Source organism: Pelobates fuscus, chromosome 2 (assembly GCF_036172605.1).
Source record: "Pelobates fuscus isolate aPelFus1 chromosome 2, aPelFus1.pri, whole genome shotgun sequence".
Taxonomy (NCBI): domain Eukaryota; kingdom Metazoa; phylum Chordata; class Amphibia; order Anura; family Pelobatidae; genus Pelobates; species Pelobates fuscus.
In genome coordinates this window covers 61,744,580-61,760,746 of record NC_086318.1, presented here as the reverse complement: position 1 = coordinate 61,760,746, position 16,167 = coordinate 61,744,580, and the positions used below count along the sequence as shown (strand labels likewise).

General features: G+C 48.6%; 1 protein-coding gene across 1 annotated transcript in view; it reads right to left on the bottom strand.

The window, feature by feature from the left end:
- ADI1 (acireductone dioxygenase 1) overlaps positions 1 to 15,938 on the bottom strand; it is a 48,795-nt gene extending 32,857 nt beyond the window's left edge. The window contains exon 1 of the mRNA XM_063440888.1: positions 15,783 to 15,938. Coding sequence (XP_063296958.1) covers positions 15,783 to 15,902 — 120 coding nt within the window. The 5' untranslated portion in view covers positions 15,903 to 15,938. The remainder of the gene's footprint in view (positions 1 to 15,782) is intronic.
- Between the last annotated feature and the right edge of the window lie 229 nt (positions 15,939 to 16,167).

The window sequence follows — 16,167 nt, the reverse complement described above, 5'->3', positions numbered from 1 at the left end:
TAGGTTAGAGGTGGGCACGCAGGCCCTCAGGGAACATTTGGTGCAACACGTAGTAGGTTAACATTTTTACAGGTAACATAGGTGTATACAAGTGAAAACAGGGTTCGATTTTATAGCGTTGCCAAGTATCAATAATTTTACGAGATCTGTTCCTGAGTCATAGTCAAAGCACAAAGGGTCTGGGCGTCAACATGTTTTGAGGCCTGGAGCATACAGATTTTTTAGGGTGGGATGGGTGTACTAACGGCCATAGGTATTAAACAGGTGGTGTTCATTGGTCACGTTGGGTTCCCAGACCGTCGTCTGTGAGGGTATGTCGTGCGGGGTAGTTCTGAAAGGGGGGAATGATCTACCTAGAGATCATGTGGGGGGGGGGGCTTGATGGGGTATTGTTAGGTGTTGGTATTAGGATAGTGGAATTAGCGGGGGGGGGGAGGGGGGGGTGTGTGTGATCCGTGTGGGTCGAGTTTGTGTGATCAGTCTCCTCCTATCTTGCCACTTTCTATCATGTATTGGTTTCGCACTTTGGGCGTTTGCGGTTCTCCTCCGAGGATGGGCATAGGTGGAGAAATGTAGGGGTGCTGCCACTCGATCTAGTTCTGTGATGGTTATATGGCCAGGGAGGGTGGTCTGTGTCCAAGTGGAAGCACTGACTGTTCCTGTGGTTGTGTTATGGCATGACGGGGGTGAAGAGTGGATAGGTATGCCTGGTAGTGCGTGGTGCGATGTGATCTTGGACCGTGCTTGTCCGTGGCGTTTCGGGGAGAGGTGGTGTGGAAGTCTAGTGTGTGTATGTTGCGGAACCTCAGGGCGGCTGCACATGTCCCAAGGCCTTGTCGCAAAGTTGTTCCCTCGGTATGTATGTTCCCCAGTGGTGTCCGTGCGAGGCGCCCCCCGTTGTGTTCCCTGCGAGGGTGTGGGTTATATCTCTAGGGGTCTTCCTGTAGTCGCGTTCAAATGTGGTCTAGGAAGGTCACTGTAAGGGGTATAGGTTCAAGTGCTCGTCCAGTCGGTAGGGGCATTTCTGTCTCTCGGTCGTTTGTGTCATGTATGTGTTATATTAGCGTCACAGTCTGCTTGAGTGGGTGTGATATAGTGGTCTCGGGTTGTGTTGTGTGTATCGTAGGTGTCGTGGACGTGTAACTGTCCCACGGCCCGTCTGCGTCCCGAGCACCACTCATGGTCTTGCCCGGTAGGTGTACCATGGCGACCAGGCTTCAGCAAATTGTGTCTCCCTGCCCGTCAGTTCCGCTTTTAGGGCTTCGGCAGATCTGATATCCTCGACCCTGCGGATCCATTCTTCCCTTGTGGGGATGTTTGTCTTCTTCCAGTATACCGGTATGAGTGATTTGGCTGCGTTGAGTAGGTGGCGTAAGATAGATTTTTTGTAGGCAGATACTGGTTGGGAGGAGATGTGTAATAAGGCTAATTCTTCCGACCATTCAAGGTCATCACCCAGGATTAATTGAATGTCGGTTTTAGTTCGGTTCCAGTAGGGAGCGATCTGTTCACAGTCCCACCATAGGTGTTGCATGGTGCCCCTGTCCTCCTGGCATCTCCAGCACGTTGGTGGTGTGGTGGGAAATATTCTGTGGAGTAACACTGGTGTGCGATACCACATGGAGAGTAATTTATAATTAACCTCTTGGTAGTGGGAACTAGAGGAGCTTTTATGTTGCCATATCAAGGCCTTGTCCCATTGCGTTGATGTAAAGGTCTTATTCATGGCCTGTTCCCAGTGTCGTTTAAAGGTGTTATTTTCCAGTTCGGGGCTAGTTAGTAGATGTTGGTAGAGTTTTGAGATAGCATGTTCCAATGGGGTGCCCTGAGAGCACAACTTCTCGTACCAGGTTAAGTCTCTGTGGAGCCTATCTTTGTGTGGGATTGCGTCATAGTAGTGCTTTAGCTGCATGTATCTGAAGACTGCCATATGTGAGCGCGGTCGTGTGTCCAGTAGGGAGTCCAAGGATCTCAGACTGCCGTTCCTAGTGGCTTTGTATATTGGGATGTAGTCTGTTTCGCCCATGAAAGACCAGGCAGCTGGCGGCAATCCGCCCCCTATGTCGGGATTATGGGCGATGGGTAACAAGGGGCTGGGGGTAGGGGAAATTTGCGTCACCTCCCTGAGGGTTTCCCATGTGAGGAGGGTTTGTGTGATCGGGTCGCTATCTACGTTCCTGTTGGTCCTCGTTGCTTGCTTCCTCCAGATTGCCGCTTTCAGGTCGGTGTCCCTGCCTTCTCGATCCAGGAGCACCCATTGTTTGGTCGTCTCATTGTCATGCCACTCCAGGATCCTCTGTAACGTAGCTGCTTGGTGATATTTTCTGAAGTCGGGGAGTGCTAAGCCCCCCCTGTGTCTAGGCCTGCAGAGAATGTCGTGGCGTATCCTGGACCTCTCCCCCCTCCATACATATTTGATGACCGCAGATTTTAGGGACGAAAAGAATTTGGCTGGTAGGGCTATCGGTATAGTCTGGAACAGGTATAGGATCCTTGGCAGGATATTCATTTTAAGGACCGCTATCCTGCCGTGCCACGAGATGTATGGGTGGGACCATTTCTGTAAGTCGTTTTCGATGCTCGACAGGAGTTTCGTAAAATTGCGCGGGTATATGTCCTGGTCGTCCGCGGTGACCCAGATGCCCAAGTATCGCATCTCCACTGTACACCACCGGAATGGGAATTGTGAACTGAGGGCCGAGTATTCCGCCTGGGGAGTGGTGACATTGAGCGTTTCACATTTCGCCAAATTGAGTTTGAACCCCGATATTCGGCCGAACCTGTCCATCTCCGAGAGTACACACGGCAGTGTGATTCGAGGTTGTGAGATAAAGAACAGAAGGTCATCCGCGTAGGCAGCCACCTTATGTTCCGTGCCCTGCCAGGTGTAGCCGTGGATGTCTGGACAGTCCCGGATCGCCTGCAGGAGTGGTTCTAATGCGAGTGCAAACAGGAGCGGCGACAGGGGGCAGCCCTGTCTGGTCCCATTTGCGATACCAAAGCTTGCCGTCAGCGCTCCATTGACCCTAACCGCCGCTCTCGGCTTACTGTATAAAGCCTTGATCCACGTCATAGTCCTCTGACCAAAGCCCAGATATTGCAGTGTATGGAACATGTAGTCCCAGTTGACCCGGTCAAATGCCTTCTCGGCGTCCGTAGATAGTAGAAGGAGCTGTTTCTGATGTTTCCGTGCATGGTGTTGAATGGAAAATAGTCGTAGCGTGCTGTCTCGTGCTTCCCGGCCCGGGATGAACCCCGTTTGGTCCACGTGGACCAGGCTCGGTAGTGTCTTTTGGAGTCTGGTCGCCAGTACTTTCGTCAGGAGTTTGGTGTCTACATTCAGTAGGGAAATCGGACGATAGCTGCCGCATTGTTCCGGATCTTTGTCGGGTTTAAGCAGGACTGTGATTGTCGCCGTCAGGGATTCCGTACCGAAGCTGCTTCCGTCTGCGACTCTGTTGATCGCCTTCATTAGCCAGGGCAAGAGTATCTCGGCGAAGTGTTTATAGTATCCCGTGGAGAATCCATCCGGGCCAGGGGCTCGTCCAGCTTTCGTGTTCTTCAGTGCTGCAGCCAAGTCTTCTGTAGTAATTGGTTCGTCTAGTGCGGTCACTGCTTCAGGGTTCAGTCGTTTTCGTACGCTGCTCTCCAAGTATGCTCTGGCGAGTGTCGAGGATTCTTGTCTGCGCGTCGGGCTCTCCGAGGTGCGGAGGTTATAGAGAGCATTGTAGTATTCCCGAAATTCATTAGCTATTTCTTCCGGGTACGGGGATGTGTTGCCGTTTGTTAGTCGTAGCTTCCTCACCTGGGTGCGGGGTGTGTCTCCTTTCAAAAGGTGTGCGAGGAGCTTTCCACCTTTATTCGCGTGGGCATAGAAGAATGATTTAGATCTCTGCAGTGATCGGTGGTATCTCTGTGTGAGTAGGGTCAGTAGATGTTGCCTGGCTTCCGTCAGTGCATCGTAGGTCGCGGACAGCTGGGAGTGTTTATGTTGCATCTCTAGGCGTGTGATGGATTTGTACGCTTCAGCCATCGCGTTGGTCAGGTCTTTCCGTTTTCGCGTAGCGATACTGATTAGAGTGCCTCGAATCACGCTCTTATGAGCTTCCCACACCGTTACCGGGGACATCTCGTCCGTCCCGTTTTCGGTGAAGTAAGATCCCAAGGCCCGTGAGATTTCCTCTCTCACTCCGGCGTCTTGGAGTAGTGATTCGTTCAGTCGCCACGTCCAAGTTGCTGGCTTAAATAGTGGGGATTCCAGTTCCACCAGGACCGGGCCATGGTCTGACCATGAGGCCGGTTCTATGTTGGCCGATCGTAGACGAGAGAGTCCGTCTTGTTTGACGAACACGTAGTCTATTCGGGAATATCGGTTGTGTATCACCGAATAGTGTGTATAGTCTTTGACGGAGGGGTGGGTCGCTCTCCAGCAGTCTACTAAAGTCAATTTGTCCAAAGATTTGCGGATGGTCCTGATGCGGGCCTGGGATAGGCAACTGTGGCCAGTAGAGGAGTCCATGAGAGGGTCTAGGGGAGCATTAAAATCTCCGCCCACTATCAGCGCCCCTTCTGAGAAATCGTGGAGCTTGTCCAGTGTCCCACGTAGGAATTGCGATTGTTTCGAGTTGGGTGCATATATGGTTGCGAGGGTGTATAGCCTGTCGGCTATTATGCCTTTCAGAAAGAGGTAGCGACCGTTTCTGTCGGCCATTCTATCCAACTCCTGAAAGCCCAGATTCGCAGCTAGGAGAATCGCTACCCCCGCTCGGCGAGCCTCTGGGTGGTTGTTACAATAGCTCACCGGGTAGTGGGGGCTCCTAAGTTTGGGGGCCGCGTTCTCCCTGAAGTGGGTTTCCTGCAACATCGCTATTGAAACGTGTTTTTGTCTCAGGGATCGTAAAAGGTGGGAGCGGCGTTCCGGTATATTAAGCCCTCTGCAGTTGATGGTCATGACGGACAGGGGTGCACTGCTGTATGCCATAGCGCTTTCGTGGCCCCTTGTCCGGTACGCGAATGGAGTGTTCGGGCGAGACGGGCAGTCGGGAAAGCAGTGGCAGTTAGTAATGTCAGGAGTGTGACTATGAGGCGTACCGTCTGATGTGTCTAGTTTAGTCCTGAGTATAGTCAGGGGGACAGGGGTCTCTCGGGTCTCGGTGTGAGGTCGACTCTCGTGGGGGTGTCCCTGCTAGCTATCTTTGCTTGGCTAGGACGTGTGCAGTCGCCGCCAGGGGTAGTGTGGGTGGAAGTAAGTATGTGCGGGTGTGTATGGGGGGGGGGGGGTGTGAGGGAAGTGTGCAATGGGTTGTAGTGGAGAGGGGGGGGAAGATAAGGGAAAGATTAGGGTGGAATAAGTTAAAATAAGGGCGAGTCGGGTGTGCTCGTCCTCAGGGGAGCGTCCCCAGCGAGGGTGAATGTACCCCGCTATCTCCTAGAAGAGGAGAGTCACTGGCGCCGCAGCAGGAGTGGCCAAGCGTCCCTCCGATGGCCAGATCGGTAGGTGGGGGACCTGGTGCTCCTCTGGGGGTTTTTGCGCCGGTGGTAGTGTAGAGCAGTGGTTGGATTTCCGTCCAGGAGTTGTGTGATCTGGGTGTTATAGATAAGTCTGGTTCCAGTTTTATACGCTCCGTCCAGTACCCTGCCCTAGTGTGTAGTCGTGGGTAAGGTCACCGCAGAGGGGATCAAACAACGTCATAGCATTTCAAACATCGTGAGTATATGCAGTTATAATAGCAGCAATAACAATAACAACAGCAATAATAATAATAAAGACAACCGGTAGCCTCCCTTTCCCGCCCCATCCGTAGAAGCTATCTTACAGGTAGTTATTCCAGTTCCCCACCCCCTGGGTCAACCCCTGTGGTCTTCGTCCCTGCAACCCGCCCAGTGTTGTGCGCCAGTGGTGAGTGTATTCTATAGTCTATATGGGAGTTAAGGGTGTGGGTTAGCTGTGGTTGGCTAGCGTTTTGTCTTAGTCCCAAGATACATGTGAGGTTCGCTAGGGGTCATACATGAGGGGTTCCAGGTGTCCGTCCCGTGAGATCTACTGTACCCAGGTCACTCCCTGCAGCATCTATAGTATTAACCAGGTTGTCTGTGCCCCCCCGATTTTAAACCAGTGTTAGTTGCCCCGGTATCCAGTTCTGTACCCAGTCTGACATCCCCATTCAGAGAGTAGGAGGTGTAAAATAACAACAGTAGATATGACGGGCAAATAAACATATAAAGGGATATATTAGCGAAACATGTATATGACAATATGGTAATTGTGGGTACTTAGCAATTGCGGATAGTCTCTGGATCCAGCTGTTGAAAATGTCCCATAGATCTGTCAATGCAGCGGTGTTCAATGTTGTTTCCTGCGTAATAGTGTCCCATGTGTCAACAGTGGAGAGGAGGGCATCAGTGATGACATCTGGACAGGGACCAGGCAGTCCATGAACCCCTATTCCCCCTTCCCCTCCCACCCCAACATGGTTGAACCCTTGGGCCCTTGTAAACACTTTTGGATGAGGGTTTGGGTGTCCGGGGCCGTAGAGGGGAGTGAAAAACGAGGTCATCGGTGCAGCATGTGCGATGGGGTCAGAGCTGGGCAAGTCCGTAGGTCCGTGGAGATGGGGCGTCTAGTACCCATCCGGGGGCACCAGCAACGTTCTTGTGGCGGGTTTCGGGCAAGTCAGAATATTTGGCAACGGTAGTCCAGTGTCGAATTACAGTTCCGTGTAGACAGCAGAGAGATGTGCAGTCCTGGGTTAGTAGGCCGTAGGGCATCACGGGGTAGGGGCAGTTCCAGGGTGCGTGGGGTGGAAGTTTTCCGATGGGGCAACGTTATCGCTGGTTGTCATTAGTCTTGTCCCCCTCTTTCTTCCCGGCGTTGGCGGGGTGGTTCCAGTGGGGATCGACCCCTGCGTCGACGTGACGCTCGTGGTGGTCTCGGGCCCGCCTCCAGCGGACCCAATACCCAGTCCGGTACAGTCACATGTGGTAGGCCGAGGTCCTCTAGGAATTTGGGGATCTCTTCCGGCCAGTGAATGGCTATCCACCCGTTTTGGTGTTTCGCCATAAGGGCGAATGGGAAGCCCCATTTGTATGCGATGTTGCGTTCACTAAGGAGTGTGGTGATGGGTCTTAGTGCTCTTCTAGCCTCTAGGGTTATTGGGGACAGGTCATTGAATAAAGATACATGAGCCCCTTTGTAGTCCCATGTGCGTTGGGATCTGGCCGCTTTCATGATGGCATCCTTGACTGCAAATGAGTGTAAGCAGCAGATGATGTCCCTAGGGCTGTCGTCTAAGGAGCGGGGTCTGAGTGCTCTGTGTGCCCTGTCATACCTGATCTCCATGGTGTTAGTGTCGGGCAAAATCAGGCGGAACAGGGCCGTCAGCTCGGTCTCAACTTGTTCCTCGCCATCTGCTTCTGGCAGGCCGCGTATCCGTATATTGCAGCGGCGTCCGCGGTTATCCAGGTCCTCTGTCGTTCTCCGCAGTTGTAGGAGCATAGTGCCTTGACGGGCCACCGCTGTATCTGTGGCAGTCAGTCTGGCGTTAATGGCCTCGTGGGAGCGCTCCAGGCCTTGCACGCGGGTACCTTGCGCCGCTACTTCCGTTCTAATGCCGGCTATTTCAGCTCGCAGGGCGTCCTGGATGGTCGTGGTCTGTACCAGCAGGTCTGCTTTGGTGACCATGTTGGCTGCTAGGGCGCGAATTTCATCCATGACCCCGTCCAGAGTGGAGGTAGACGGTGCCCCTGACATGGAGGAGGTAGACGCCATTTTGGGGCCTCCGGTTTCCTTATGTGAGTCCGCTGGAGAGTGAACAAAATCGTCCATCGGGCCCACCGGTTGTTGTGCTTGGGTTCCCCTTGGGGTTCTCGGAGGGTCCCCCCTGCGATTCCTTCCCATTAGGAGCAGTTTTGGCGTATTAAAAGGGCTTTGTTGGGACCGGTGGAGCGGAGCTCGAGGCTTAAGCGTCCATCCTGGTCGGCATCCAAGCCACGCCCCAATCTGGCGAATTTCAATTTCAAATGTAACGTGCTATATTTGACCCTGTAACTTCCCAAAACACCATAAAACCTGTACATAGGGGGTACTGTTTTACACGTGAGACTTTGCTGAATACAAATATGTGTATTTTATTGCAGTAAAAGAAAACAGTATTATAATATTGACAGTTAAAATGTCATGTAGAGGGGGCGGGGCCGGACCGCCGAGCTGAGCGGCAGCCATCCATGCCAGCTCCAGCTCCGAATCGCTCAAATACGCTGAAATAAGCACTAAAAGCACACCTGAAGCCGGGGCAGAAGTAAGCACCAAGCGGGGAGAGGCACAGGAGCACAACCTGCCGAACCGACACCGAACTGCCTGCCCTACCGGAGCACGATAAACCCATGTGGCCTACGCGCAGAAACCGCGAGCCCAGACGAGAGAGAGAGGGGGAACCGGATCCGGCCCCGCTCCCCCCCCCTCAGGCCGGCGGGGGTGATCCCGGCCCATGAGGTAGTTCTCGGAGACTGGAGGCAGAAAGCCCACAAATGGCAGGGCCCTTTCCCACGTGGAGTCAAGATGGCCGCGGAACCCGCTCGCTACTGGGAACCACGCAGGGACGCCTGGACCCCTGGAGATGGCGGATCCCACAGACGGACCCCACCGGGTGGCAGAACGGTCAGTGCAGAGCCAGCCCTAACCCCTGGATTTGGTGGTGATCTGGGGAGGCCCAGCCCCGACTCTGTGAGCCCTATGGTGACTGGGTAAGCTGGATCCCCGGCGGACCGGTGGCCGGGGAGACAAGCGCCGGCGACATGCAAGAGGCCGGAGAGGGGTGGGGCCTAACGGGCCTGGAGCTCAAACGGGGAACTGCAGCTGGGGAGGTGCAGGGGACTGGCGGCCCGAGGACTTTTCAGTGGGGGGGGGGGGGGGGAGTCTGCCGGGCTGCTGACGTCCCTGAGTGCCCACAGCACTGTGGAACCCTCGAATGACCGACCGGAGCAGGCCTGGAGGAGAACAGAGGGGATTGGTCACGCCAGGGGAGCTGGGGGACCCTGCAATGAGTGACCAGCCTAGCAACCATATGCACCCCAGGCATAAGCCTGCAAGAGGACACGGCGGAGGAAAGCCCGCACAGATACCTCCCAGGAGGCCACTGACATTATTAACCGCCGGGCACTACAACGCCACCTCCAGTGGAGAGACTCCCCTATTATGGTATCACAGACCAAGATTAGGATACACCTTCTTACTCTTAACCTATTGAGGTATAATCCGGCACCATATATATGCATAATTATATAGTATTGTTGGGCACTCACTGTTTCATAGGCCTCTGCGTAGGCGACCACATACTATTACCCTGCACTGCAATCATTAATCAGCCTCTGCGCAGGCACATATGCAACTAGTGTCTTATACAACTCTGAGCCTCTGCGCAGGCAACATTATATTGATTTTTGCTTCTCGCAACATGCATGCAATTCTACTAAAAAATAAGCACTCTTCTTGACATACACGCACGCTCCTACACTTGTTCAATGTTTTACTCTTTATACGACATGCTTCTGGACTGATCTATATAAAACAAAAAAGTGCAAGCCTCTTCACATGACCCGTTATGTACACGAAACTTACCTTGCCATATTTACTACCTATGTCATGCTGTATAATTCTTGTTTACCTTCTATGCACTACGATTGCGGCGATCGTGGGGTTAATGGTGCTCCGGTCTGCCTCTGCATTAGAGGCAGACCGGGAGCACCGGATCGGGCTGCCCCAGCACATGTACCCGCTCTGACAGCATGTCAGAGCGAGCACATGTGCTGTGTATACTTACCTTCCGCCTCCCTGCACTTCCGGGTTCACTGTGAAGTGCAGGGAGACGGATCAGTGCTGATCCTGCCCCCTAGTGTAAAAAAAAAAAAAAGTAAATTTAAAATCCCACCCCCCTTTACCCATTTTAATAAAAAATTAACCCCTTCCCTGCCAATTGATCACTGACTACAGTGATCAATTGGCAGGGATTACATTTTAATATGATCTGATTTTTTTTTAACCCCTGAGGGTTAATTCTTTTTTTTTTAACCCTCAGGGGTTAAATTTATTTTATTAATTAATTTAAATATTTTAAAATTATAAATTTAGCTAGCTGGGGAGGGTGGAAGTTAGTGGGGAATTAGGGGATTTAGTGTTAGGCTAACTAGGGGTTAACGTTAAAAAAAGTTTTAAAATAAGCTTTAAAAAGTAAAAAAATTAAGTTAAAAAAAGTTTTAATAACGTTTAAGTAAAAAATTTTAAAAAATAAACCCTTTACCCAGTCCCAATAAAAATTAACCCCTTCCCTGCCAGTCGATCACTGCCTACAGTGATCAAAATACAGATCACAGTATTATACTGTGATCTAATTTTTTTTAACCCCTGACGATTAACTTTTATTTATTTTTTAACCCTCAGGGGTTAAATTTATTTAATTAACTAATTTAAATATTGTATAATTAAATATTTTGCTAGCTGGGGTGGGTGGGAGTTATGGGAAAATGGGGAATTTACTGTTAGTGCTGCTTACTGCTAGTTAGGGGTTAACAGTAAATAAAAAAAAGGTTAGAAAAATGTTAAATCTGTAAAAAAAAGTTTTACGAAAGTTTAAGAAACTTTAAAAAAATTAATAAGCATAACAAAAGTTTAAAAAATAGTTTTAAAAAGTAAAAAAAGTTTTAAAAAGTTAAAAAATACATTTAATAACGCTCATTACCACTACACCTGGTACAAGCTAGCGGAAAAATGATCCCACGCTAAGGTTCAAAATATGCCTTTTGAAATACCCTGGGATGTCTTCTTTAAGAAATGGTATGGCTTTATGGGGTATTTGGATTATATAGCCTCGTATAATACTCTAAAATGGGACATGGGCACAGCGTAAATATGTAAAGTTTGAAAAAAATGGAATGGCTGTGTCCCAAATGTGCCCCTCCGATATCCACATTTACCTGGCAAAGGTAAATACGGGGGTATTTTTGTACTCAGCCGACATAGCTGAGCAACATATAAAGTATTATAGAGTGGTGGTACACATAAGGTTTGCAAAATATACTGTGCAAACTCACTTTGTGTGTCAAAAAGGCAGAAAAAACGCTTATTACCACTACACCTGGTACAAGCTAGCGGAAAAATGATCCCACGCTAAGGTTCAAAATATGCCTTTTGAAATACCCTGGGATGTCTTCTTTAAGAAATGGTATGCCTTTGTGGGGTAGTTTGAATTATATAGCCTGGTAAAATACTCTAACTATGGGACATGGGCACAGTGTAAAAATGTAAAGTTTGAAAAAAACTGGAATGACTATGTCCCAAATGTGCCCCTCTGATGTCCACATATACCTGGCAGAGGTACATACGGGGGTATTTTTGTACTCAGCTGACATAGCTGAGCAACATATGAAGTATTACCGTATATACTCGAGTATAAGCCGACCCGAATATAAGCCGAGGCCCCTAATTTTACCCCAAAAAACTGAGAAAACTTATTGACTCGAGTATAAGACTAGGGTGGGAAATGCAGCAGCTGCTGGTAAATTTCTAAATAAAATTAGATCCTAAAAAAATTATATTAATTGAATATTTATTTACAGTGTGTGTATATAATGAATGCAGTGTGTGTATGAGTGCAGTGTGTGTATGAGAATGCACTGTGTGTATGAGTGCAGTGTGTGTGTGTATGAGTGCAGTGTGTGTGTGTATGAATGCAGTGTGTGTGTGTATGAATGCAGTGTGTGTGTGTATGAGTGCAGTGTGTGTGTGTATGAGTGCAGTGTGTGTGTGTATGAGTGCAGTGTGTGTGTGTATGAGTGCAGTGTGTGTGTGTATGAATGCAGTGTGTGTATGAATGCAGTGTGTGTGTGTATGAGTGCAGTGTGTGTGTATGAGTGCAGTGTGTATGAGTGCAGTGTGTATGAGTGCAGTGTGTATGAGTGCAGTGTGTATGAGTGCAGTGTGTATGAGTGCAGTGTGTATGAGTGCAGTGTGTATGAGTGCAGTGTGTATGAGTGCAGTGTGTATGAGTGCAGTGTGTATGAGTGCAGTGTGTGTATGAGTGCAGTGTGTGTATGAGTGCAGTGTGTGTATGAGTGCAGTGTGTGTATGAGTGCAGTGTGTGTATGAGTGCAGTGTGTGTATGAGTGCAGTGTGTGTATGAGTGCAGTGTGTGTATGAGTGCAGTGTGTGTGTGTATGAATGCAGTGTGTGTGTGTGTATGAATGCAGTGTGTGTGTGTGTGTATGAATGCAGTGTGTGTGTGTGTGTATGAATGCAGTGTGTGTGTGTGTGTGTGTTTATGAGTGCAGTGTGTGTGTATGAGTGCAGTGTGTGTATGTGTGTGTGTAATGCAGAGTGTGATGCAGAGCCTTGGTGGGGGGTGGGCATTTTATTATTATTAATATATATAAAAAATTTTCCCCCCTCCCTGCTTGCTAGCTGGCCAGGGAGGGGGGCTCTCCTTCCCTGGTGGTCCAGTGGATGGGCACTGTGTAGGAGGGGGCTGTGGGGGCTGCAGAGAGATGTTACTTACCTTTCCTGCAGCTCCTGTCAGCTCTCTCCTCCTCCGCCGGTCCGTTCAGCACCTCGGTCAGCTCCCAGTGTAAATCTCGCGAGAGCCGCGGCTCTCGCGAGATTTACACTGTGAGCTGACAGAAGAGCTGAACGGACCGGCGGATGCAAATTGCCATAATACAGATTCTTACTCGAGTATAAGCCGAGTTGGGGTTTTTCAGCACAAAAAATGTGCTGAAAAACTCGGCTTATACTCGAGTATATACGGTATACAGTCGTAGCACACATAAGGTTTGCAAAATATACTGTGCAAACTCACTTTGTGTGTCAAAAAGGCAGAAAAAACGCTTATTACCACTACACCTGGTACAAGCTAGCGGAAAAATGATCCCACGCTAAGGTTCAAAATATGCCTTTTGAAATACCCTGGGGTGTCTACTTTAAGAAATGGTAGGCCTTTGTGGGGTAGTTTGAATTTAAAACCTGCGAAGATGCTTGGAAAGTGCACATAGGCCCAGCGTCAAAATCCAAAGTTCTGTAAAAACTGATATGGCTTGGTCTCCAATATGGCACTGTAGCTTCACAAAATAGTGCCAAAGACATTCATTGGGGATGTCTTTTTACTCAGAAGACTTAGCTGAGCATAATTTGGAGGTTTTGAACTTAGTGGCACATATGAAATATACAAAATGCCCAGCAAAAATGCAATCCGTATGTAAAAAAAATGCCCCAAATTATTATTTACCACATACTTTGGCATATATTGGTGAAAAAATGGGGGCATGCTAAGGCACAATATGCACCTTATGATATACCCTGGAGTGTCTACTTTTACAAATGGTAGGCCTTTGTGGTTTTTTTTTTGAACAGTCAAACTGTTATAATACCCCAAATGGAAGCATAGGCTCATTAAATCCGTCTCTCAAAATTCTACTGTGAATACTGAAAAGGACAGGTCTCCTGTATGGCACTGTAGCTTCACGAAATAGTGCCATAGACAAACAATGGGGGTGTCCTTTTACTCAGAAGACTTAGCTGAGCATAATTTGGGGGGTTTGAACTTAGTGGCACATATGAAATATACAAAAATGCCCAGCAAAAATGCAATCCGTATGTAAAAAATGCACAAAATTATTTTTTACCACATACTTTGGCATGTAATGGTAAAAAAATGGGGGCATGTTAAGGCACAATATGCACCTTATGAGATACCCTGGAGTGTCTACTTTTACAAATGGTAGGCCTTTGTGGGGTTTTTTTGAACAGTCAAACTGTTATAATACCCCAAATGGAAGCATAGGCTCATTAAATCCGTCTCTCAAAATTCTACTGTGAATACTGACAAGGACAGGTCTCCTATATGGCACTGTAGCTTCACAAAATAGTGCCAAAGACATACAATGGGGGTACCGTTGTACTCAGCAGAAGTAACTGAACACAAAATAAAACTTTGTACAGGAATAGCACACACCAACTTTACAAAATACACATGAGAAGTTCTTTGTTATAAGTTTGTGTGCGAAAACCCCCAAAAAACACAATTTTACTCCAATATTTAGCAGAGGTTGGCGGTAAAATGGCTACATAGAAAGTGTCAAAACAACCTTAGGTAAATAGCCTGTGGTGTCTACTTTATATAAATATATACTTTTGTGTGGCAATTTTGTTTTCTTTTATGGCTTACAAGACAAACATACCAAATTCTAAAATCGCTCCACATTAAAAGTTTATTTTACTCCTTGTGCTTTGTGACCTGTAACTACCAAAAAAAACTTAAAAGCCCAGACACATTATATATTCTGTAAATCAGAACAACTAAATGAATTTATTTTTAATTACTTTCCTTAACCTGCACTAATTGTGCACACATTATTATTGCAAAAACTGTTAAAAAAAATAATCAAGATTTTTCATTTTTTTTTGCATTTTTCTGTATTTTTTAGTAATAAATAAGCATTTATGTAAATATATGTTACATCAAATTAAAGCACTTTCTGTCCTTTAAAAAACTGTATATAATATGCGTCGGTGCAATAAATTAGTAAATTGCAAATTGCAGTTGAACGCAAACAGCAAAAAAATGCAAAAAATGCTTGTGTCATTAAGTGAAAGACAAGCTTCTGAAGCTCTGTCCTTAAGGGGTTAAAGGGAAACTCCAGTGCCAGAAAAACAATCCGTTTTTCTGGCACTGGAGGGTCCCTCTCCCTCCCACCCTCCAATCCCCGGTTACTGAAGGGGTGAAAACCCCTTCAGTGACTTACCTGAGGCAGCGGCGATGTCCCTCGCCGCTGTCTCCGCCTCCGCGACGCTCCTCCTTGTGGTTACGTCGGCCGAGGAGACCTAATGCGCATGCGCAGAAATGCCGCGCATGCGCATTACGTCTCCCCATAGGAAAGCATTGAAAAATCATTTCAATGCTTTCCTATGGGGTTTTGAGCGACGCTGGAGGTCCTCACACAGCGTGAGGACGTCCAGCGACGCTCTAGCACAGGAAACCTGTGCTAGAAACTAGGAAGTGACCTCTAGTGGCTGTCTAGTAGACAGCCACTAGAGGAGGAGTTAACCCTGCAAGATAATTATTGCAGTTTATGAAAAACTGCAATAATTACACTTGCAGGGTTAAGGGTAGTGGGAGTTGGCACCCAGACCACTCCAATGAGCAGAAGTGGTCTGGGTGCCTGGAGTGTCCCTTTAAGGGGTTAAAGGTAAAGTCTCATATTACAGTGATTTTAATACTCTTTCCAAGTCTAAAGTTTTAATAAATTGATATGTTTGGCCCTTAATGATTGACAGCAGGCAAACAAACAAGTAAACATTTTTATAAAAGAGAGAAAGAGAGAGAGAGAGAGCGAGCGCGAAAAGGAGAGAGAGAAGGAGAGAGAGAGAGCGAAAAGGAGAGAGAGAAGGAGAGAGAAGAGGAAGAGAAGAGAGAGGGAGAGAGAAGGGGAGAGAGAAGGGGAGAGAGAAGGGGAGAGAGAAGGAGGGGAGAGAGAGAGAAGGAGAGAGAAGAGAGAGAGAGAGAAGGAGAGAGAAGAGAGAGAGAGAGAAGGGGAGAGAAGGGGAGAGAAGGGGAGAGAAGGGTAGAGAAGGGGAGAGAAGGAGAGAAGGAGAGAGAAGGAGAGAAGGAGAGAGAGAAGGAGAGAGAGAAGGAGAGAGAGAGAGAGAGAGAGAGAGAGAGAGGAGAGAGTGTGTGAGTGTGTCAGTCTGTCTCCCGGTATTATATGAGCGCGCTGCACACACTATATAAGACACTCACTTTGAATGCGTGCACTCCCAGCTCGCTGAGCTGTTGTTCGGTAACGGGCCGGTCTGGCTCTAATCGGTGAGGTTTCCTCTGATCCTCCGTGCTGCCATCCATGTACCAGGCCTGCACCATGGTGACTGACTGACTGACTGCCAGCCGCACGGCAGACCCAGGACACGCCCACTGCACGTCACACCGAGACCTGGGATTCTGGCCGCAACACAGCGCCACCTACAGGGAGGACTGAGCTCACACACCCTGTGGAGCTGTCCCCTATACAGTATAAAGCTCTCAGTGCTGCCCTGCAGCAGGTACAATCAGGTCAGGTCTCTGTCATCCACTCACATAGTGATTAGACAAGCTGTCATGGTGCCAGGAGTACCCTGGCTCAGTTCCC